The 24,725-nt window shown below is 38.9% G+C and overlaps 1 protein-coding gene across 1 annotated transcript in view; it reads left to right on the forward strand.

Annotated features, from left to right (window-relative positions):
* The window catches only part of LOC311093928 (uncharacterized protein), a 773,523-nt gene that overhangs the window by 543,002 nt on the left and 205,796 nt on the right, over positions 1-24,725 (forward strand). Inside the window, exons 5-7 of the mRNA XM_084131602.1 lie at positions 7,928-8,101; positions 8,750-8,923; positions 11,540-11,713. Of these exons, the coding sequence (XP_083987728.1) occupies positions 7,928-8,101; positions 8,750-8,923; positions 11,540-11,713 (522 nt within the window). The remainder of the gene's footprint in view (positions 1-7,927; positions 8,102-8,749; positions 8,924-11,539; positions 11,714-24,725) is intronic.

Below are 24,725 nucleotides of genomic sequence, written 5' to 3' on the forward strand. Positions count from 1 at the left end.
AATTACAAAGAGTGCTGTTGTTACAATCTCCCTTTATGGAATGTCATTTTTATTGAACATTTAATACCAATAAATGCATTTATTGGTTTACATAAAAACCAATAGGAAACATTTTATTTTAAAATAGTTGGAAAAGTTGGAATAGCTGGAAAAGATCTTGATCAAATATATGTGTATGTTAGTCAGATTCACAGATGTATTAAATGTGGGCTTACAGTAAACTGTCCCATTTGTACAATATTTGAGGCTTCAGTGGAAGAACATTAAACTCTAGTGTTACAAACTTCCCAGTCTGTTCAGCCGAGATATTTCTGTTTTAAACACACAGATGAAATACTAGTGCAAACGTTACAGATCTGACTGAAGAAGAGAATCTGCTGATTCAGATGATACCAGTTCTGAACATTCATTTACATGATTGATAAAATCACATTAAACCAGGAATGAAATGTTGATAATGTCTAATAATTAATGATTAGAAATCATAAATCTGACTTGTTTGGTCTTCATAAACATTTCGTATTTCGTATGTTACAAAAACAGCCTTTTTCCACCTTAGAAACATTGCTAAGCTACGTAATATGCTATCAGTTTCTGATGCAGAAAAGTTAGTTCATGCATTCATGACCTCGAGACTAGATTACTGTAATGCTTTATTAGCCGGTTGTCCTGCATCCTCAATAAACAAGCTACAGTTAGTCCAAAATGCAGCCGCTAGAGGTCTTACTAGATCAAGAAAATATGATCATATAACACCGATTTTATCATCACTACATTGGCTACCTATAAAGTTCCGTATTAATTATAAGGTATTGCTACTGACTTATAAAGCCCTAAACGGCTTAGCTCCAGTCTATTTAACGGATCTTCTATCACCCTATAATCCATCGCGCTCTTTAAGATCAATAAATTCGAGGCTTTTGGTCATACCTAGGATATCCAGATCAACCAAAGGAGGGAGAGCATTTTCACATTTAGCTCCAAAACTCTGGAATAGCCTTCCTGATACTGTTCGTTGCTCGGACTCACTCTCCCAGTTTAAAACTAGATTAAAGACGCATCTTTTCAGCCTGGCATTCATATAATATTGTTAATCTCACAGTTCAAACTACAATCCGGCCTCTAGTTCATAAATGCCAGAGGAGAACTGGCCCCCGACTGAGCCTGGGTTCTCCCAAGGTTTTTTTTTTCTCCATTAGGTCACCTGATGGAGTTTTTCGGTTCCTTGCCACTTTTGCCTTTGGCTTGCTCAGTTGGGGATATTTTGGGGATATTTAATTTTATTCTATCAATCAATAAATTCCACTAGAAACAAACTTTGTTGTATTATTTTATTTTAATTTAATACTGTGAAGCTGCTTTGATACAATCTGTATTGTGAAAAGCGCTATACAAATATACTTGATTTGATTTGATTTGATAAACACACTGAATAAAATGTCAAATGAAATGTATTGTATTTGAGTGTGTGTGAATGAGTGTTTCTGATCTCTTACTCGAGCAGCTCCATGAAGACTGACTGAATCATGGACGACACACACACATTCAGACATGGAGATTCTTCTCCAGGATTCAGGTACTTCAATCTTCATATGATCTTAATGTTATAGAAGACTCATTTTCTGCACATAACAGGGTGTTGTGTGTGTTTGCCAGGGTTGGTATAGTGATCTGTTGTCTCTATCATATTCTGGTCCGGGATATACAGTAGTTGGAGCCACTCAGGGTCTTTAAACACTGTCCAAAGACACACAGATACAGTAGACAGCTAGATGATATATGACATTATCCTTGGACAGTCTCATCACTCTTCAACACACTGTCTTAAAGGAGAACATTTTTTTGTAAATTTGGAGTGCTGTCAGTACAGAGAACAACGACAAAAATCGGTGTTGCCTACACAGTGTTATCCTCTTTTTAAAATTTGCACCCTGTTGACTTCGATGGGGCAAGTCTTAAACCTGCTTTTAGCCTCTTAACATCCTTGATGTGTCATTACAAGTGCACAGCCAATGTGAGTGATTCCTTCAGAGTGAACACGGGTGAATATGACTGCAGTAGATGTGAAAGATATGAATAAAAATTATGTTTATTCAGCCAGCGCTCATACCTGTATTTACATCCTGTTTTCGGTCGAAGTCCATAGTAGTCGATTGTCGAGTTCACGCGCATGATCATGTAAATACAGGTATGAGCGCTGGCTGAATAAACATAAATTTTATTCATATCTTTCACATCTACTGCAGTCAGATTCATCTGCGTTCACGCTGAAGGAATCACTCACATTGGCTGGGCACTTGTAATGACACATCAAGGATGTTAAGAGGCTAAAAGCAGGTTTAAGACTTGCCCCATCGAAGTCAACAGGGTGCAAATTTTAAAAAGAGGATAACACTGTGTAGGCAACACCGATTTTTGTCGTTGTTCTCTGTACTGACAGCACTCCAAATGTACAAAAAAATTAGCTCAATGTTAAAATTGACCGGAGTTCTCCTTTAATAGACAACCTTCTCATGTGGGATTTATTTTCATGTCAAATCAGCCAAGTTGATTCTTGTCTCTATTCTATTATCTCTGTTCTATTAAAGTCAGTTTAAGGGTGACAGATCAATCTCACCCGAGTCCAGCTGTGTGTCCATGAAGAGTGAAGAGTCTATGATGGAGCCAGTGAGATTTGAGGGAAAACACACATCAACTGTTGTTTAGACAGACAGAGAGACCACAGACACACAGAGATAATGCATGTATGGCATAATTTGGCAAACATCCACTTATTATCAAAACTCACACTATTATAAAGCGCTGCAATAGCAGGAGTCGAGCACAGGATCAGGTCTCCTCTCACAGCTGATCTAGAGCTTCAGTCCTGATGTTTGACAGACAGACAGAGAACTTTGAAAAGTGCTGAGCTTGATTAAGCAACTGTTTTTGTAATTAGTTACTTTCCGCCTCTAGATATAGTTGGTGCCCTGAGGGTCTCGTCTCACACAGGGTCTTTATACACTTTCCTATTAAAAGAGCACACATCTATGTCAATAAACAGGTGAAATGATCCTTGTACACTGTAATCACTCTTCAACATGTTCTGAAGCTTTTCTGCATCTGGATGTAAAAAGAAAAAAACATTGCCAAAATTAACTCTTGTCTGATTTCTATTGAAGCCAAAGTTGCAGACAGAAATCAAACCCACCGGAGTCCAGCTGTGTGTCCATGAGGAGTGACGCGTCTATGGGAGTGCCAATGACATTTAAAGGAAAACACACATCAACAGATCTGAGGCACAACATTTTTGTCTAGAGAAACTATCAGCTCTTCCCAGATCTTCTCTGGAGCCCCTAACACAACCACGACACATTTTCTTATGTCTCCCTCATATAAAACACCTGTTTCAGCTCATCTGCTCATTAGTAGAGACTGCAAGACCTGAATAGACAGATGGATGGATAAGTGTAGATAAACCTCACATAGAGAACCAATCTATCCATGTAAAATGAACTGTATATATTCTTGTCTGTATTCTGTTGAAGTGGATTCCCCCAGCAGAGATCACAGGCTCCAGAGTCCAGCTGTGTGTCCATGAAGAGTGACCGGTCTATGGACAACATGACATTTAAGAGGAGACAAACATCAACTCAAATGAGGTACAACATTTCTGTCTAGACATACTCATCCTGATAGTAACTCACTGTACTCAGACTATCCATTATTAATAATAGTAAATAGTAACTAGCAACACTTTTAACGCAAGTTAACTTCTTGTTTATTGAAGTATTGCTAAAAGTGCTATAACACTCATGCAGTCTTGCTGTTGGTCTGAATATCAGCATGATTTTTAGCGGTGGTCATAAATATAGATTTTCTGATGCATTGCATTCTTCATTTAAACAATCTGAAGATGAATTACCAAGATTGATCTTTTAATCCATTATTTTTTCCGTTGATTAGAGAATAAAACTTCACTAAAAGTTCAGTAATCGCACTAGCAGTATGTTACTTTGGTTACTTTTTATAAAACAGGGTTTTAATCTCAAATTACAAATACTGTCACGCTGGTTGATGAAGCAGACAGACGAAGCTCGATTCCTAACGATAACAAAGATAATGTACACAAGCAACAGCGTGTTTTAACATAGACACGAACAATAATCGGCCAAGGTCAGAACTGAACGGGAGAATATATACACAGGGTAAACGAGGGAACTACTGTAACTAGACACAGGTGGATGAAGGTTAACTAATCAGGGACTAACAAGAACAGATGCAGACGTAAGGTTTGTCACTCTTTAATGTGGCATGACAGATTATTTACCAGACGCTTTATCAACTCTTCATTTAAACGGCAGCAAGAAACAATCATATCTTTATTGCTAGATATAGCATGAAATAAACATGAATGAACCATGAACACAAGAATATATGTTGAGGTATACGGTACAACTTACTGACATGTGTTTCAACCATGGAGAGATAAAACAGCTTGTGAATCAAGTAACATTACATTTAACTCAGAAAAGTTATACAATGGTCAAACAGTAGTTCATTAATAAGCTAGAAAGAACACTAGAGAGTTATGATCTTAAACATTCATTATTTAATGTGTCTAAATCTGTTTCAGTTATATTGTTAATTAAAATGTGTTAAATAATTGCAAATAATTAGAAAAATTAGAAACTCAAACTAAAATGTGTTTGCCTCAAAGTGTGAAAATGATGAATCAGGTCATTTATTTTTCTATTAAAAAGAGTTCATTACTGTGACCATCAGTATTTCAAAGACTTTCAGAGCCTCTCAACTCTTTCAGGAAGTTCAGGAGCTGCAGGTTATCTGAGTTCATTAAACCGGCCTTCAGATTTTAAGATTAAATTGAATGTTGATTTATTCTGTCTGAATTCAGTTGAATTCAATAATTTGGACATTGTTGCAAATTTTTACCTTTAATATTATAGTAATGATCAAGTGAAGCAGGTCCACTGTATAGTTTACTGCATTAGATGAGAGGTTTTTTTTTTTCTACAAAATGTACATGTATCTCAAATATTTCCAGATTTATTTGAATTGAGAACAGAATCAAATAATTAAATTTATATCAATATCCAATTCCTAGAGGCTTGTGCAAACGGCCAAATAACAGTTTTACTGATATATAGACCAACAGCACTGTTGCTTGTGTGATATTGTCTAATTATTTAATTAGAGAGTGTTGTTATTTTACTAAAACTTATCTCTTTATGTTGTAATCTGTCAATCTTTCACTGGTCCAAAGCAGATTCAAATCAAATCTGCTGAAGAAGTTTCAGTGTCTGTATGAAGGAACAGCAAAGCAGGGAAACCCAACACTCCTGAATGAGATCTACACAGATCTCTACATCACAGAGAGTGAAAGTGGAGAGATCAATAATGAGCATGAGGTGAGACAGATTGAGACTCAATCCAGGAGAGCAGCAACAGAGGACACACCGATCAAATGCAATGACATCTTTAGACCTTTACCTGGACAAGACAAACCCATCAGAACTGTGCTGACAAAGGGAGTCGCTGGCATTGGGAAAACAGTCTCTGTGCAGAAGCTCATTGTGGACTGGGCTGAAGGGAAAGAGAATCAGGACGTCCAGCTCATATTTCCACTTCCTTTCAGAGAGATCAACTTGATGAAGGACAAATCACTCAGTCTTTCAGATCTTCTTCATGTCTTTTTCCCTGAAACAAAAGAAATGGAAATATCCAGTGATGAATATAAAGTGTTGTTCATCTTTGATGGTCTGGATGAGTGTCGTCTGTCTCTGAACTTTAAGAGCGAAGTGAAACTGTGTGATATATCTGAATCAGCCTCAGTGGACGAGCTGCTGATGAACCTCATTGAGGGGAATCTGCTTCCCTCGTCTCTCATCTGGATCACCTCCAGACCAGCAGCAGCGGATCTCGTCCCCTCTGAGTGTGTCCATCGAGTGACAGAGGTACGAGGCTTCAATGAGCCACAGAAGGAGGAATACTTCAGGAAGAGAATCAGTGATCAGAGTCTGGCCACTACAATCATCACACACCTGAAGTCCTCGAGGAGCCTCCACATCATGTGCCACATCCCAGTGTTCTGCTGGATCTCAGCCACTGTTCTAGAGGAGATGTTGAGTGAAGCAGAGAGAGGAGAGATTCCCAAGACTCTCACTCAGATGTACACACACTTCCTGATCATTCAGACCAACATCAAACATGAGAAGGCCTATGAGAAGAGAGTGAAAGATGAAGACATGATTCTCAAACTGGGGAAACTGGCTTTCCAGCAGCTTGTGAAAGGCAACCTGATCTTCTATGAGGAAGACCTGAGCGAGTGTGGCATTGATGAGACAGAAGCATCAGTGTACTCAGGATTGTGCACTCAGATCTTCAGAGAGGAGCTGGGCTTGTATCAGGGGAAAGTCTTTTGCTTTGTTCATCTGAGCATCCAGGAACATCTAGCAGCTCTATATGCACACATTCACTTTACAAATGAGAACAGAAATGTGTTTGACAAAACCAAACAAGGTTTATTTTCTAAAATCTTAAATCAGAAGAAATATCATTCAGTATCTGAGCTGCATCATAGAGCTGTGGATGAGGCTATACAGAGTAAGAATGGACATCTGGACCTTTTCCTGCGTTTCCTTCTGGGTCTCTCATTGGAGTCCAATCAGACTCTCTTACGAGAACTACTGACACAGACTGGAAGATGCTCCTACAACAAAGAGAAAACAGTTCAGTACATCAAACAGGAGATCAGGGAGAATCGCTCTCCAGAGAGATCCATCAATCTGTTCCACTGTCTGAAAGAACTGGGTGATGATTCTTTGATGCAGGAGATCCAACATTATCTGAAATCTGGAGAAATAAGAAAAACTAAACTCTCCTCTTCACAGTGGTCAGCTCTGGTTTATGTGTTGCTGACATCAGAGCAGAAGATGGATGTTTTTTATCTAGATCAGTTTATTGGAGCACAAAATACAGCAGATGAAGTTCTTCAGAAGCTGCAGCCTGTGTTTAAAGAATCCAGATCAGTTCAGTAAGTCACTCTGACAACAATCATTACACTGATTAAACAGGATCATATTTATATTTATAAAACTGTAAATGAGAAATTCATATATATCTTAGGTAACCCTTTACAATAACAGTACATTAATAATCATGTAATAATACCTGAATTAATAGTTATTTCAACAAGAACTCATGATTAGCGAAGATATGAACTAATCATGAACCAATGTAGAGCTATCCTTAACTACGACTAGACCTAAACTAAATCAACCAGGCTCCATAAGAATAAATAACTACTCTGAATTTAAATCAAACATGATTTAATACTCTCAACGTTGTCTGTTTCTCTCCTGTGGTGAATAATGAATGATATACAAAAAAGAAATTTACCAAAAAAGTTTACCATCAAGTAACTGAAAAGGATGTTCAATCTTCATTAGTTTCTTTCCTAAGCTTCTGAGGTCATTTTACTTTTGATAGTGTTTTATGGTGCGTATTTCTAGACATCTTTAACCTTATTTTGATTATTCTTAGGTTAGGTAAAGTATGTCAAATCTGTCCTAAATCATAAGCATCTCAATTTTCATTCTCACAATCTATAGGTCAGAAGACTTCTTCGTGGTCTGTTCAGTTCAGTTTTTTAGAAATCAAAGACTTTTGGCAGGCGAGCTTCTTGGTTTCAATTAAATATAGGTTTATTATTTACAGGTTAACTAGTTTACAAAAAGGCATAATTGTAACAGGACAATTGCATATTTTCCACAACAATAGTTATAAGCATGATTGGATGATGTGAAGAGGTGACAACTGCTTTTATATACAAATCTGTTGAGGAGAAAGGAGAAATTCATATATATCTTATCATTTATATCAGTGTTTCCTGAACTGAGAGACTGAAGAGTGTCATTGTTCTCTACAGGTTGAGGAAGTGTGGTGTTACAGATGAAGGTTGTGCTGCTCTGACTTCAGCTCTGAGATCAAACCCCTCACACCTGAGAGAACTGGATCTGTCATTGAATAAAGTAGGAGATTCAGGAGTCAAGCAGCTTTCTGATCTACTGCAGGATCCTCACTGTAAACTGGAAAAACTGTGGTAAGATTGTATAAAATGTCCCAACATAGTCCTCTATTTTAATGGTAAATAATGATTGCCATACAAAAAAAAAATCTACTGTTAAATTACTAATGGAAATGTTGATTTTATTTTCATTAGATTTTTTCCAATGTGTCTGACATCATTTTACAATATTAATGATAGATCAAACATGACTGGATGATGTAAAGATGTGACAGCCGTGTTCATATACAGATATGTTGATGATTTTTTGGTATTTGCATAAAAAAATAATATTCGGTTACACTTTATTTTATGGTGTCATTGTTACAATGTAATTATACAATATATTTAAGTACTGAGTAATATTAAGCAACTACATGTACTTACTAAGAGTAGGATTTGGTTGAGGGTTAGTTGCATGTAATTATGCATAATTTACTGTTATTACTATGGTAAGTTCATGTAACATGTAACAAGGACACTGTTAAATAAAGTGTTATTGAATATTCTAGCAATTTTTATGTAATGGAGACTAACCCGCTCAAGCAGTTTGTAGAAGCGGGTCTGAACCTTAGACTGGACCTGTTAATGGTGCCGTGGATTGAGTCTCTGATTGTGAAGTTCTGCTGATCTGAGCTGTAGATCCTGAACTGAGAGACTGAAGAGTGTCATTGTTCTCTACAGGTTGAGGGATTGTGGTGTTACAGATGAAGGTTGTGCTGCTCTGACTTCAGCTCTGAGATCAAACCCCTCAAACCTGAGAGAACTGAGACTGTCATGGAATAAAGTAGGAGATTCTGGAGTCGAGCAGCTTTCAGATCTACTGCAGGATCCTCACTGTAAACTGGAGAAACTCGAGTAAGATTTTATAAAAGTCTCATCGTCGTCTGTTTCTCTCCTGTGGTGAATAATGAATGATATACAAAAATAATATATACAAAAAAAGTTTACCATCAAGTAATTGAAAAGGATATTTAATCTTCATTAGATTCTTTCCAAAGCTTCTGATGTCATTTTACTTTTGATAGTTTTTGATAGTGTTTTATGGTGCATATTTCTAGACACCTTTAAACTTATTTTGATTAATCTCAGGTTAGGTAAAGTACGTCAAATCTGTCCTAAATCATAAGCATCTCAATTTTCATACTCACAATCTATAGGTCAGAAGACTTCTTCATGATCTGTTCAGTTCAGTATTTTAGAAATCAAAGACATTTGGCAGGTGAGCTTCTTAGATTCAATTAAATATAGGTTTATTATTTACAGGTTAACTAGATCAGGGGTTTTCAAAGTGGGGGCCGCCAGGGGGCGCCAGGGGGGCCGCAGCAAGTTGGGAAAAAAAGCGAAAAAAAAAAGTTAAAAAACGTTAAAAAAATAAATATTTGTTAATATGAGTATTGTTATGAAATAATAACATTATAATAATTTGTTGCATAGCCTATCTGAACATTATACTTTTAATGGTAATCTTTTAGAGATGAACTGATTGATCGGCCAGTGACCAGAATTGGCCGATTTTCACGTGATTTTCAGTCTGACATATGCCGATTCAAATGCACTCTGGCGCCGCATGAATAAAGTCGCGGAACATCAGCATCACACGCACACAACGCACATGTAGGAAACCTTGTGAATTACGGTCGTTTCAGACCGCGAGCAGCGCGTGAGCAGCACGAATTTTTTCCGGCGTGCATGTTCAGTGAGTGCATTCACACCGCGAGCAGGAGCAGCGCGTGAGCGTCAAGCAGGAGCGTCGCGTGAGCAGCAGTGAAGCGGAGGGTTTCGGCGCCGAGTCTATTTTTGCTGCGCTGCTTACTCTCAATTAAAGTGAAAGCACACTTTGATGGACAAAATAAATATGATTTCACACAAAAAGTACCTAAAATGCACATAATATGCATGTATAGTGTGTTTAACAAGCATTGGAGTAGGCTATCTCAGAAAAGAAAATGAAGACAAAAATATTTATAGAAAATTTACCAATTTAAACTTGTTTTTGGTGATATATATATATACCAGTCAAAAGTTTGGAAACATTTTTAATGTTTTTGAAAGAAGTCTCTTATGCTCATCAAGCCTGCAGTAAAAAAAAAAAAAAAAAAAAAAAAGAAACAGTAATATTATGAAATATTATTACAATTTAAAATAATGGTTCTCTTTTTTAATATATTTTAAAATGTAATTTATTTTTGTGATGCAAAGCTTAATTTTCATCAGCAAGTACTCCAGTCTTTGGTGTCTTATGATCCTTCAGAAATCATTCTAATATGATGATTTGATACTCAGTTATTATCAATGATGGAAACAGTTGTGCTGTTTAATATATTTTTTTGGAATACTTTTTTCAGGATTCATTGATGAGTAAAACGTTAACAGCATTTATTCATAAAAACAGCATTTATTCAAAATAAAAACATTTCTAACAATATAAATCGTTACCATCACCTTTTATCAATTTAACGCATTCTTGTTGAATTAAAGTACTAATTTCTTAAAAAAAAAATAGTTATTGTTCCCAAACTTTTGAACGGTAGTGTATATTGTTACAAAAGATTTCTATTCTAAATAAATACAGTTCTTTTTAACTTTTTATTCATCAAATAATCCTGAAAAAAGTATCTCAGGTTATAAAAAAAATATTAAGCAGCACAACTGTTTCCAACATTGATCATAAATCAGCATATTAGAATGATTTCTGAAGGATCATAAGACACCAAAGACTGGAGTACTTGCTGATGAAAATTCAGCTTTGCATCACAAAAATAAATTACATTTTAAAGTATATTAAAAAAGAGAACCATTATTTTAAATTGTAATAATATTTCATAATATTACTGTTTTTTTAACTGCAGGCTTGATGAGCATAAGAGACTTCTTTCAAAAACATTAAAAATAGTAATGTTTCCAAACTTTTGACTGGTACTGTATATATATATATATATATATATATAACATTTATTTTCTATATATATATATATAAAATAAATATTTGTGTGTGCTGTAAAGTGGTTAGAAAAAATTAAATCAGAATCGGCTAAAATCGGTATCGGCAGGTCAAACTAAATGAAAAATCGGAATCTGCCTTGAAAATTGTAATCGGTGCATCTCTATAATCTTTCTGATTGGCTGGTATCAAACACCATCACATAATCTGATGTTCACCTAGATGTTTTATTTATTTATTTCTACATGTGCCGTAAAGGGGGCCTTGGCCAGAACCAGTGGTATTTGGGGGGCCTTGGCATGGAAAAGTTTGGGAACCCCTGAACTAGATAACAAAAAGGCATACTTGTAACAGGACAATTGCATATTTTCCACAACAATAGTTATAAGCATGATTGGATGATGTGAAGAGGTGACAACTGCTTTCATATACAAATCTGTTGAGTAGAAAGGAGAAATTCATATATATCTTATTATTTATATCAGTGTTTCCTGAACTGAGAGACTGAAGAGTGTTATTGTTCTCTACAGGTTGAAGTATTGTGGTGTTACAGATGAAGGTTGTGCTGCTCTGACTTCAGCTCTGAGATCAAACCCCTCACACCTGAGAGAACTGGATCTGTCATTGAATAAAGTAGGAGATTCAGGAGTCAAGCAGCTTTCTGATCTACTGCAGGATCCTCACTGTAAACTGGAAAAACTGTGGTAAGATTGTATAAAATGTCCCAACATAGTCCTCTATTTTAATGGTAAATAATGATTGCCATACAAAAACAAATCTACTATGAAATTAATAATGGAAATGTTGATTTTTATTTTCATTAGATTTTTTCCAAGCTGCTCTCTGATCTGAAGGACGATCCACATTATAAACTGGAGATGCTTGAGTGAGTAGTGATGATTAAATCTGTTTTTTTTTAATTGAAAGTTAATTTAGTTTCTTGATTTACTTTCATTGTGATGGTGAATTACTCACTATAAACATGTTTAATAAGAGTTTAATTCATTTATTTTTTCATTATAGTTTATAGCAACAATCAAATATCTTCAAGTTTCTTTATATTTCAAACAATTCAATATTTTGCTTTCAATATCATTGTCAATGTCAATTGCAATAAAAGATAATGGTAAATATTTATCACTAGATTCTTTATCATAAATAAATCTGACCCAGTGACACAGAAAGAGGACAGTCATACAGGATTATAGATAAGCTTTAACAATCGTGTATCTCAGTATTATATTATAATGTCTCACTTAAAGTAGTTTCTTTTAGTTGTTCTAAAGATGATTATGCAATAATGTCGCACACATTTGAATGTCTGTGTTTTACTTACAGGTTCTAGATGTTAGTCTGACCTTCTCTGGATCAGCTGATGGTGAATAAAGAGCCTCTACAGACACAATCACATTCAACAGAATCAACAGACACAAACCCAAAGTGATCATCACACACACATGTGTGTGTGTAACTTACAGAATGATCCAATCCTTCATCCAAAGTCAAACAAGGAAACCTTCAACCAGATGAAACTGGATACATATTCTGGATGTTCAGATCCAATCTGACCTCTGACCTGTAATGCCTGAATCATAATCATACACTGTTTGCTCGTTGGTCAGAGGAGAACTGAGAGACTGAGTCTGGTTTCTGCCAAGGTTTTCTTCTCCATTCTGTCACTGATGGAGTTTGAGTTCCTGCCACTGTCGCCTCTGGCTTGCTTAGTTGGAGACACTTAATATTCAACAATATTATTGATCTGCTTTGACACCATTATATGAGAACTGAACTGAGCTGGATGATGACATCACGGTTTTCTCCAGAGCGGCTGTATAGATAAATTAACTAAAGTAATAACCTTTTTACAACAGAAATGAATCAACACTGAACTTACTTAAGCTGGACTATGACAGTATTTTCTTCTAGATCTGTTTTACAGCAGGAACAAACTTTGATGCATTATTTTCCTGTTATCACTGTAAAGCTGCTTTGAAAACATCTGTATTGTAAAAAGCGCTGTATAAATAAAGGTGACTTGACTTTTGTTTCTACAGAAGTGACATTTATACTGCAAACGCTCTACTACAAACATCTCCATAACATTTATTTAATTATTTAAAGAGTAATTCAGCCCACCAAACATATTCAAATGCCTTTGATTATAGTAACATTCACAATTAAATCATCTATTGCCTTTTAAGCAATGATACATGCCACTTTTAAATGTAAAATGAAAATCTATTTTTTTAATTTGAATTCATCATCTATGGACACCTTTCAGTAATAAAATGGTTAATCATGTTTTCATGTTCAGTTGCAGAATATACATTCTCATATGCTGTCTTCAATCTATTGCCAACTCCACATTAAATCTTCTATATGAATGATTAACTGTATTCTATTATAAGTCGATTCAGCAGTCAGAGATGAAACTCAGAGTCCAGCTGTGTGTCCATGAAGAGTGACCGTTCTTGACAAACCAGTGAAATCAACTGATCTGAGGTACAGCATTAATGTCTGGATGGATAGATAGAAAGAACTAACTAGATCTTTCTATGTGAGGTTTATCTGTCAAATTAACTATATTAATGCTTGTCTCAATTCTATAATCTCTGTTCTATTACATTACTTTTAACTAATTTGTGGTAATCTATTATTGTAATATTTTGTTCATGACTCTCTATTAACTCTTTCCCCGCCATTGATGGAAATTTCCAGCTTTCCGTTGTAACACTTCAAATTAAAGACAAAATGAAACACAAAAAATATGGGGGGACCACATCCAAGTATATTTGCCAAACAACAGTTCAAAACAAATGCATACCAATATTTTTTTTAAAATGAAAAACACAACCACACCAGAAATCAACAATAGGCCTACGCCAGGAGGAGGAGGGCGCCCACTTGATAACCCAAAGGCTACCCTCACTCATTTGACCATCCCACAGAGTTCCATCGGTGCCCCAAGTACTTATTGAGGGATATCAACATCTAGTCCTAGACAACAGACCAAGGAAAAGGTTCACAATAGAACGAGGAAAAGAGAAAAGAACTAGACCGTGCCAAATCAAAGAAAGAAACAAAAAACAATCTTACTATATATAAACAAAATAAATTTCTAATCTAACTGAAATCAACATTCACCAAAAACCCAAAATTAAAACAAAAGATCTTCAGCATCGAAGACGCCCTAAATAAACTCTTACTACAAACCAGAAAATACAAAGAATCTCACGTGTCGCTAAACTAATGTTTATACACAATTGACAAATCATTGTTGCACATGTACATCACGTGATGTAACGAACTGCTCCGAGACACGAGGTTGAGGATCCAAATGCAGTGTTTTAATGAAAGGGTAATCCATAGTGATGTGACGTTCGCCACCGAGGCTTCGAAGCTTGTATCAAAAAAACAAAACCATCACACATTGAAGCAGTGTATCGGAGCTTGATTCGTTTTGCCATAACCACGTGATCTGTGACGTCCGAAGCTTTGTTTCCACACACAGTCACGTGACTGCTTCGTATTCAGATTTCAGATTCAAAAATACCGTGAACCCTGAGCAGGTTTCGAGTGTCGTGCCCTTCGGTAGTAGTAAATAAAAAAAGAAATAGACTTAGCCCTCACACTGTTGAACAAGTCCTGTTCCTTAATAAAAAACTTTAATTTTTTAAACAAAATAAGATGTTTGCTCCCCAGTTCACAAGCAACCGTTTTACAAGACCTATATTCTCTGCATCAGAACAACGTATAAAGATGAAATTACTAATTACTCCATTTAAACGTGTGTGTGTGTAAGTGAACGTGTCTGAATGTGTGTTGATCAAGAAAGACAAAATCAAGTAATTATGCTTCAAAAATTATTTTATTTAGTTAATGCCCATTTCCCACTAAACATTGGACGTCGGATAGACGTGCAGATCAAGTCTATATTGGGTCCGTCGGTCCATGACCAATTCTGGACATCAATTCGACGTCCAAACTAGGTCCACTATTTGGACGTCCAACCATGACCCAACTTGGACGTCATATTTACGTTCAACATTGGACCTTTGAACTGGGTAATTTTTTTCGACGTCCAAACTAGGTCCACTATTTGGACGTCCAACCATGACCCAACTTGGACGTCATATTTACGTTCAACATTGGACCTTTGAACTGGGTAATTTTTTTCGACGTCCAAACTAGGTCCACTATTTGGACGTCCAACCATGACCCAACTTGGACGTCATATTTACGGTCAACATTGGACCTGAACTGGGTAATTTTTTTGGACGTCATTTGGACGTCTATGACAGTGCAGGAAATTTACATGATTATTAATATTTTTTTAATTTACAAATGAAGAGCTCTTTTCCAAAACGCGAGTTTGTCATGTCATTTTGCTGTGTTCTGAACCTATTCACTGCTCCATCCACGTTTCCAAATCGCTATATTTAAAATGTACTGCAAGATGCAGTTTCTTTCCAAACCGCGATAAGCGCCGAACCTATTTTTAGCCTAAACGCGAATCAGAAATTATCTCACTCTCTTCGTGTTTGGTGTGAACACATTTATCAACAATTTTGTTATTTGATTTAATAATCATTGTTCAACATGTTTAGAGTGATAACTGAAGACGCGTACAAAAGTCTGATGCTGTAGCTCAAACAGTAGAGTGTTGGTGCTTGTAACATAAGATCATGAGTTCGATTCCCAGGTAAAGCAAGAATGTGTGTGTGTGTGTGTGTGTGTGTGTGTGTGTGTGTGTGTGTGTGTGTGTGTGTGTGTGTGTGTGAAGCCACTGTTTTGTTTGAGCGCACTGAGCGCGTTTATTTTTTGAAAAAGACGTATCTAATAAAACACACAATCCACAGCAAGCCGACCCAGTCTCCTTCCTTGTTCCCACAAACAAACTTTTGTGGACGGACGTCAACATTAGACGTGCGGAAGACGTCGAAAAAAGACGTCGCCTGGCGTTGTGACACTGTCACATTAATTTAAGTGTTCCTTTGAAAACAGAAATGCTTATGATTGCTCAGGAGGTATTATATTGGTTCACATAATGTTTATGTATGATGAATGATACTCCTGTGTATTCCTGTGTGATATGCTTAGCTTCCACTGTGTATGTTGGTAAGAGGGGATGTCTCTTTAAGGCTCGGCCGCCCGCACTTACTATGAAGGCGTGCCTAAGCTTATGAATGGGGGGTGTTTGAATTCATGGCGCCAGCAATGTTTGCTGCAGCTATAATATTTAAAGCTTGTTCCTTATGGTTTGATAGCATTTTCAAACGTTACTTTAAGAGACTGCTTTAATGGTGGAGAGAGGTCGGAAAATTATTCAACCACCTGGATTTTTCACTCGTGTACACATCTCTGGCAAACGGATTATTTTCACGGACTAATTTTTTCCTTTTTTGGTGTGTGTGTGGATTACTTTTTTGTCTCGTTCCGATCGAGGATCATTCCCATGGACTAATGGACTGAACGTTTCCCGGTTGGAAAGACGGTAGCGAGCTCATGAGGCAACCCGGACATTTTTTTTTATTTATTTTTCCTGTACGGGGTGTTTGAAGGTGGTGAGTGCACGGGATAATTGTTTCATTATAATATACAGCGCTCAGCGCGTCATTCAACTGAGCTGTTTTGTGTGTTTTATGTTTATGGTGTTCAGCGCCGTCTGAATATTATTGTTATCTTTTATGCTGTGTGACTTATTCACTATCATACATCTGCTCGTGCTAATTTATATGTTAGAGAAAGCATTGATATAGGTGACAGTATTGAAGCTTTGGTGATATTCGCCATTATTGTATTCATTCCAAAGAATCTCCTTGTGCGTTTATAGTAACACTGCTGTTTTAAAATAATATTTGAGGGCGGATTGTTACAGATGGTGGCCCGTACGGGGAATGAAATGTAATTTTGTTGATTTTGCTTTATTACCAGAGCTATGTGAATATTGTTTACTGGTATATATATATTAATTATATTTTGAACATTTGCTGAATACTTTCCCTGAGCAATCTTTGCACATATTATACTCTGTTTGATATTGCATTTAAGCAAAAAAAAAAAAAAAAAAAGGGAAAAAAAATGACAGACGTGCCAGAAATAAGAGTCGCACAACTTGTGGAGCTTGATGAAGTCCAGGATGAAATATCTGAGCATGACACCAGGGCCTCTACACCTACGTCAGAGCATGGGGCTAGTGAACAGCACCATGAAGCAAGGGGAGATGCATGGGTCACTAGGAGAAATCCTGTGGGGGAAGTAACATCCCTGATTAGTTCACTTTATATCTCAGATCCAGAAGAGAATGAACAAAGCATTGGAGATGAGGGAGACACATCTTATCTCACACTTCCCGTTCTTACTACTATTACCAATGATTTGGGATCAGTCATGGACCGATTAAATACACTTGAGACTGACTTTAGAGATTCGATTAATAGTGCATTGAACAGAGAAGTGGGCATAAGGAGTTATGTTAACAGAAGTGTTGAGGTGCTTGAGCAATGCATGATATCAACATTAAAACAGTTTGAGGAAAAATTAGTGGATTGCTTGCAAAGGCGTGATGAAAAGTGGAAAGCAGAACATGAACGTCTGAAGCGAGCCAGCCGTGTTGCTCTCCCTAGGTCTCTTCCACGCACAGGAGTTACTCTTCTTCCACCCCATAGCCGTTCTACTCCTGCCCAAGCTTCATCCAGTGCTTTCACACAAACTGCAGCTCCTCTGTGTATAGACGCACATGTAATGAGCCCGTCTATCAGCAGAATCACTCCATCTCGGCTTAACAACAGGACATCTCCTGACATGGTGGTTGGTTCTGACAATATTGATCAGTCTTCAAATCCTTATGCTCGAGCGTTCATTCCGTGCCCACCAGTTCCACCCGGTGCACCGCTTCAGACACCATTCAATGGAGCACTTTCTCATCCACCTATACAGTCTTTCATGCCAAGCACCAGTATTTCACCTTCGTTGGGTGTTTCATGTAGTCAAGACATCAGACCACCTGTGGTTTATTCACGACCAGCTATTCAGATGGAGTTTCCTTCATTTAGTGGATCTAGGGAGGTGGCCGATGTTCTCAACTTTGTTGATCGCTGCGAAACCTTCTTTGCAGTACGGCCATTGTCTGATGCAGAGCTAATAGGCGCCCTATCTAACACTCTTAAAGGGCCAGTACATAGCTGGTGGATGGTGGCGAAACACAGGGTGAACAACTGGTCTGAGTTTAAGAAAGCCTTTATGGATGCCTTTCTCCCCCCTGATTACCTCACCGAGGTAGAAGAAAAGCTCAGAGACATGGTCCAGTTGCCTGATCAGTGTCTGAGGGATTTTGCCTACGATTACCGTGCTCTCTGTTTGCGGTGGAAGCCAGACATCACAGAAACCGAGTTGGTGCGCAAAATCCTTAATAACTGCAACCCTCGAATAGCTGGTTGTCTCCGGGGTACGGTAACAAACGTGGACCAGTTGGTTCAGACTGGCACCTTGGTGGAGAAAGACTGCACATCGTCTAAAGAATACTGGGGGAAAGTGGACCAGCAAAAGGCCAAGGAAAAGGGCTTAAGGAAGACCCAGGACAAGGGACCTGCTAAAGAGTTCAAGAAACCTGCTGATGTGGTGACAGTAGTGCAGCTAGGACGGAAATCTCCAATGGTGCTCCTCCATGTTCCAATAGAAGTGAGAGGAAGGCAGTGTCATGCGGTGTTTGACACAGGATGTACTTACTCACTTATGCGGCAGAGTCTCTGGCTGGAGCTGGCTCGCGATGGGGAGCGACTGAAGCCGAGTGACAATCAAAACTTTGCCTTGGCCGATGGGAAGACTTATGGTGCTGTGGGGAAGACACAGATGGTGTACGTCTGGCATGAGGTGATATGGACGCTGGAGATATTCGTCATGGCTGACAACCACTTGGCTTTCCCTATCATTCTTGGTTTGGATTTCCTCAGAAAAACCTCTACCATCATTAATATGGGAGACCACACTTATGGGGTGAAAGGACCCAGGGGCTATAATTTCCATCCCTTTCTGTCTCATCCGTTGGAGGAAACGTTGATGCAGGAACCTGAAACTAGTTCCAATGCCAGCCTATATGTGGCTGTTCCTTACCCGGGGGCTTTGAGTCCATTATCACCTTTGGGAGTGGTGTCTTCTGCTTTTCCAAACCAATCTTCAGAGGTTAGAGAACTGTTCCAGGCCTGGCCGAGGGTGTGTTCTGGGACACTGGGTAAGACCAGGGTTGAAGAACATTGTATCTTTACCACTGACGAGGTGCCTGTTCGCTGCAGGGCATACAGGGTTTCGCCTTTTAAGCGGCAGATTATTGCTGACCATGTGGAGCAGATGCTCAAGGATGGCATTATTGAGCCGTCACAGTCCGCCTGGGGTGCTCCGGTGGTATTAGTCAAGAAGCCAGATGACTCCCTTCGATTTTGTGTGGATTTTAGGCACCTCAATGCCAAAACCCATCCAGATGCCTACCCTATGCCTATTATCCACGAGATACTGGAGTCTATGCATGGTGCAGCTTTTTTCAGCACTCTTGACTTGAAGTCTGGATATTGGCAGGTCGCCATGTCCGAAGACAGTAAGGCCAAGACGGCTGTGATAACACCTATGGGCCTCTACCAGTTCAAGTGTATGCCTTTTGGACTCCGGAATGCTGGAGCCACTTTTCAGCGACTGATGGAGAAGGTTTTGGGAGAGCTTAGAGGGAATACCTGCTGTGTGTATATTGATGATGTCATAGTTTTTTCGCCTACACATGAACAACATCTCCAGGATCTGCATGCCGTCTTAGGGAAGTTCCACAAGGCTGGCCTGACCCTTAATATCAAGAAGTGTATCTTTTTCCGGCAGGAGCTGAGGTTTTTGGGCCACGTAGTCTCAGACAAAGGCGTGCAGGTGGATCCAGGAAAAATTAAGGCAGTGACAACATATCCTAAGCCCACTAACCTCAAGACCCTCCAACGTTTCTTAGGCCTTGTGGGGTGGTACCACAAATTTATCGACCATTTTGCTGACTTGGCTGCCCCATTGAATCGTCTGAAGAGGAAGAACGTGGAGTGGGACTGGTCAGAGGAATGTCAGCAGAGCTTTGATCAGCTGAAGAGAGCGCTGGTGAACGCACCTATCCTCGTGCAGCCTGACACCACCCTACCCTTTGAAATCCACACAGACGCTAGCGATGTGGGTTTGGGGGCTGTATTGGTGCAGAAAACATCAGAAGGCGAGAAAGTGATCGCGTATGCATCCAGAGGGATACGTGGGGCAGAGTGTAATTACTCTACCTCTGAAAAGGAGTGTCTTGCCGTCGTTTGGGCGGTTGAAAAGTGGAAGCACTATCTTGAGGGGGCTGAGTTCACCATATACACTGACCATGCGGCCCTGACCTGGGCCTTCAATTGTCCGAAGACCAGCTCTCGCCTGACTCGCTGGATCCTGCGGCTTCAACAGTTTCAGTTTAGAGTCCAGTATAGGAAAGGACTCCATAACCTTGTGCCTGATGCCCTGTCCCGAGCAGTCACACCTCCTTCTTCAACTGCCGTTTATGCTGCAACAAATGCCTATGTTTCTTCTGATCTGCCTTCATCTCTGTCTGAAATAAGGGAAGCTCAGGAAGAAGATTCAGAGGTCATCGATCTGGTCCAAGGGGCGGATGCTCTGAGTATGCCTGGCCGGATAGGATTCACAAAGCTGCAAGGCCTTCTGTATCGACGGTCACCTGTAAAAGAAGGAGGTGATAAATATCAGCTGGTCGTTCCAAAGTCTCTTGTACCAGTCTTTCTGACCTACTTTCACGATCATCCTCTGAGTGGGCATCTGGGTAGGCTGAAAACACTCTTGAGGATCCTTGAGGTCGCCTGGTGGCCATCCATTCGAAAGGACGTTTGGAACCACGTCAAGGTTTGTGCCATCTGCCAGGTCTATAAGGCTGGAAATCAAAAGCCAGCTGGCCTCATGCAGGCTACTCCTGCGGAAGAACCCTGGGCAAAGCTAGGGATTGACCTCATGGGGCCATTTCCCCGGAGTAAAAAAGGCAACACCGTCCTTCTTGTCCTTGTGGATTACTTCACAAAGTGGGTGGAGATGTTTCCATTAACCCCCAGAGGTCGGCGGTATCGCCGGCGATACCAGCTCGCTTTTTTTTAGCAGTGTAAAAGAAACTCAAAAATACTCGGTTGACTTTGATTTTCCATTGGAGTTTCATACATCAATCGATTCTGTTAAATGTGTATTATTTTTGTGTATACTCACAATAAAAACAAAGTGTTGTGCTTTTTGCCAAATAAAGAAAAATAAACACGAAGCGAGTTCTGCCTCCTCTCTGTCAGTGTAGTCCATTCTGAAACGCGTCCGAAAATGAACCATAACTCAGTGAATACTCAGTCAAACAGGCATTCAGACATACAGGCATGAAGCTTGAATTCTCATCTTTTAAACGAAGTAATTTTTTTAAAAAACAAATATTCACAGTTTATGTAATATGTATGCAAAGAGAGAGATGTCAGTCGTTCTCATCTCAGCTAATTAAGTTTTAATGTGCTCCGCCCACGGAGAGCACGCGCTATTCAAACGCAAATGTGAGCCGATCCAAACAAACCTGTAAAACGCCCATCAGCTGGATAACACACCGCGAGTTCACTTTCAGACTTATGTACTTTACGATGCTGTGAGGAATAATACTGTCTTGATAATAATCCTGCAAAAATTTACCTCAGAAGTTCTGGAAGTATCATTTCGAGGAGCAAACGGATCCCGCTGAGGAATTAGGTCAGTTCTGTTTGCTATGTTCTAATCGGAATGAATGAACGCAAAGATGCGTGCTGTTGTGGAGCTACTACAGCTGGCAAAAATACTGTTTAAATATGAATCGCGTTACTATGAATGAATGAACGCAAAGATGCGTGCTGTTGTGGAGCTACTACAGCTGGCAAAAATACTGTTTTAATATGAATCGCGTTACTATGAATGAATGAACGCAAAGATGCGTGCTGTTGTGGAGTTACTACAGCTGGCAAAAATACTGTTTTAATATGAATCGCGAATACAAAGAAAGATTACACTGGAAATATTGTTACAATTATAAATGTTGTTGTAATTGTATAACCTTAAAAAAAAAAAATTATATATATATATATATAAGGATAGATGTAAACAAAATCTTAAAATGTCATTATAAGCCTTATCTTTAAATAATTTTATTATGCTTTATTAGTGACACATTTGGGAAGAGAATATATTCCAAATCTGAAAATACAGTATGAGAACAATTAACTGCACAATTACTAGAAATGTTTACCTTGGATATTGTACAATTTGCAAGCAAAATTTGTGGAAAAAACAACAAACCAGTTATATATTGTCCTTGCATTCTTGTGGCTCATTCACACACCTGAATGAAAGGCTCATTACCTATGCAGCCTCATTATGCGGCCCCATTGACTCCATAGGTGTGAATCACGCCCACCCGCATATGGCCTTTCCAAACAAAAAGTGTTTTACAAGATTTAAATCAATGTATTGTGTTATGTGAATGATTAGGCAGGATGATTTTCACATAATTTTGAAGAAAAAATACTAGGCAACGACATCCATTAGTCAAAAGTCTTATTTACATATATTTAGAATGTGTTTTATGGCCTTATTTCAGAAACTTTAGTTTTTTGTTTTTTAAAAAACCATGCATAAACATTATTCTATCAAAAATACAAACATGTACATGCAAGTTGTTCACATATTATGGTAGCCCTGTTTGTGCTAAATAGAGTGAATTTACACCTTTGCCATTAATATGTTTATAAGCAACTGAAAAAAGCACAAATGTCAGGGCATGTCAGAACATCTCAAGGACCCCAAAAACCCCTCAGACTCCAGAGGGTTAAAAGATGGCAAGGCACATCGCATTGTGTCAATTCTGAAGGATGAAATCTTCACCCGCTTTGGTGTTCCTCGGGAGTTGGTGTCTGACCGGGGGCCGCAGTTCACTGGCCATGAAATGGCTAACCTCTGTAAGACCTGGGGAGTAACGCAGAAATTTACCACCAGTTATCACCCCCAAGCTAACCTTACTGAGAGGTCCAATCGGTCCATCAAGACGATGATTGCATCATACGTGGGGAACCAACATAAGAACTGGGATCAGTGGATCAGGGAATTCCGTTTTGCCATCAATGCCGCCTATCATGAGACCACGGGCCAAACTCCTGCAGAGCTGGCGCTCGGAAGGTCCCTGAAAGGCCCACTGGAAAGACTCATTAGTTCCCCTCCTACTCCACAACAGTTACCATACACCCTACTGGAAAGACAGAAACAAATGAATGATCAAGTCAAGAAGAGAGTTGGGGTGTGTCAGTCTAGACAAGCCAGGTATTACAATACCCACAGGAGAAGTGCACAACTCCTGCCGGGAGACCTGGTCTGGGTCCGCGCTCACCCACTCTCTAAAGCCTCAGAAAACTTCTCATCGAAGCTTGCGCCTAAGTGGTTGGGTCCAGCCACTGTGATGAGAAAATTAGGCCCCATCAATTACCATGTACAGTGGAATGACCAAAACAAAAAGATGGACACGATTAATGTGGTCAATCTGAAGCCCTACTTTGGGGTTCAGCCTCCGGTACCTCCAGCTAGGGGGGGGGGGATCTGTGACACTGTCACATTAATTTAAGTGTTCCTTTGAAAACAGAAATGCTTATGATTGCTCAGGAGGTATTATATTGGTTCACATAATGTTTATGTATGATGAATGATACTCCTGTGTATTCCTGTGTGATATGCTTAGCTTCCACTGTGTATGTTGGTAAGAGGGGATGTCTCTTTAAGGCTCGGCCGCCCGCACTTACTATGAAGGCGTGCCTAAGCTTATGAATGGGGGGTGTTTGAATTCATGGCGCCAGCAATGTTTGCTGCAGCTATAATATTTAAAGCTTGTTCCTTATGGTTTGATAGCATTTTCAAACGTTACTTTAAGAGACTGCTTTAATGGTGGAGAGAGGTCGGAAAATTATTCAACCACCTGGATTTTTCACTCGTGTACACATCTCTGGCAAACGGATTATTTTCACGGACTAATTTTTTCCTTTTTTGGTGTGTGTGTGGATTACTTTTTTGTCTCGTTCCGATCGAGGATCATTCCCATGGACTAATGGACTGAACGTTTCCCGGTTGGAAAGACGGTAGCGAGCTCATGAGGCAACCCGGACATTTTTTTTTATTTATTTTTCCTGTACGGGGTGTTTGAAGGTGGTGAGTGCACGGGATAATTGTTTCATTATAATATACAGCGCTCAGCGCGTCATTCAACTGAGCTGTTTTGTGTGTTTTATGTTTATGGTGTTCAGCGCCGTCTGAATATTATTGTTATCTTTTATGCTGTGTGACTTATTCACTATCATACATCTGCTCGTGCTAATTTATATGTTAGAGAAAGCATTGATATAGGTGACAGTATTGAAGCTTTGGTGATATTCGCCATTATTGTATTCATTCCAAAGAATCTCCTTGTGCGTTTATAGTAACACTGCTGTTTTAAAATAATATTTGAGGGCGGATTGTTACAGCGTTACAAAACAACCCCTTCAATGGACCAAATTTGGACGTCCAAAAATTACATGAAAATGACGTCACTACGACGTCACATTGCGCAGTGGGTTGGATCGCACTTAGTCTGGAACCTCAGCCTTAAGTCAGTCAAACTGGAGTAAAAGCTCCAGA

This window comes from Abramis brama (assembly GCF_963993115.1).
Source record: "Abramis brama genome assembly, chromosome: 12".
NCBI classification, from domain to species: domain Eukaryota; kingdom Metazoa; phylum Chordata; class Actinopteri; order Cypriniformes; family Leuciscidae; genus Abramis; species Abramis brama.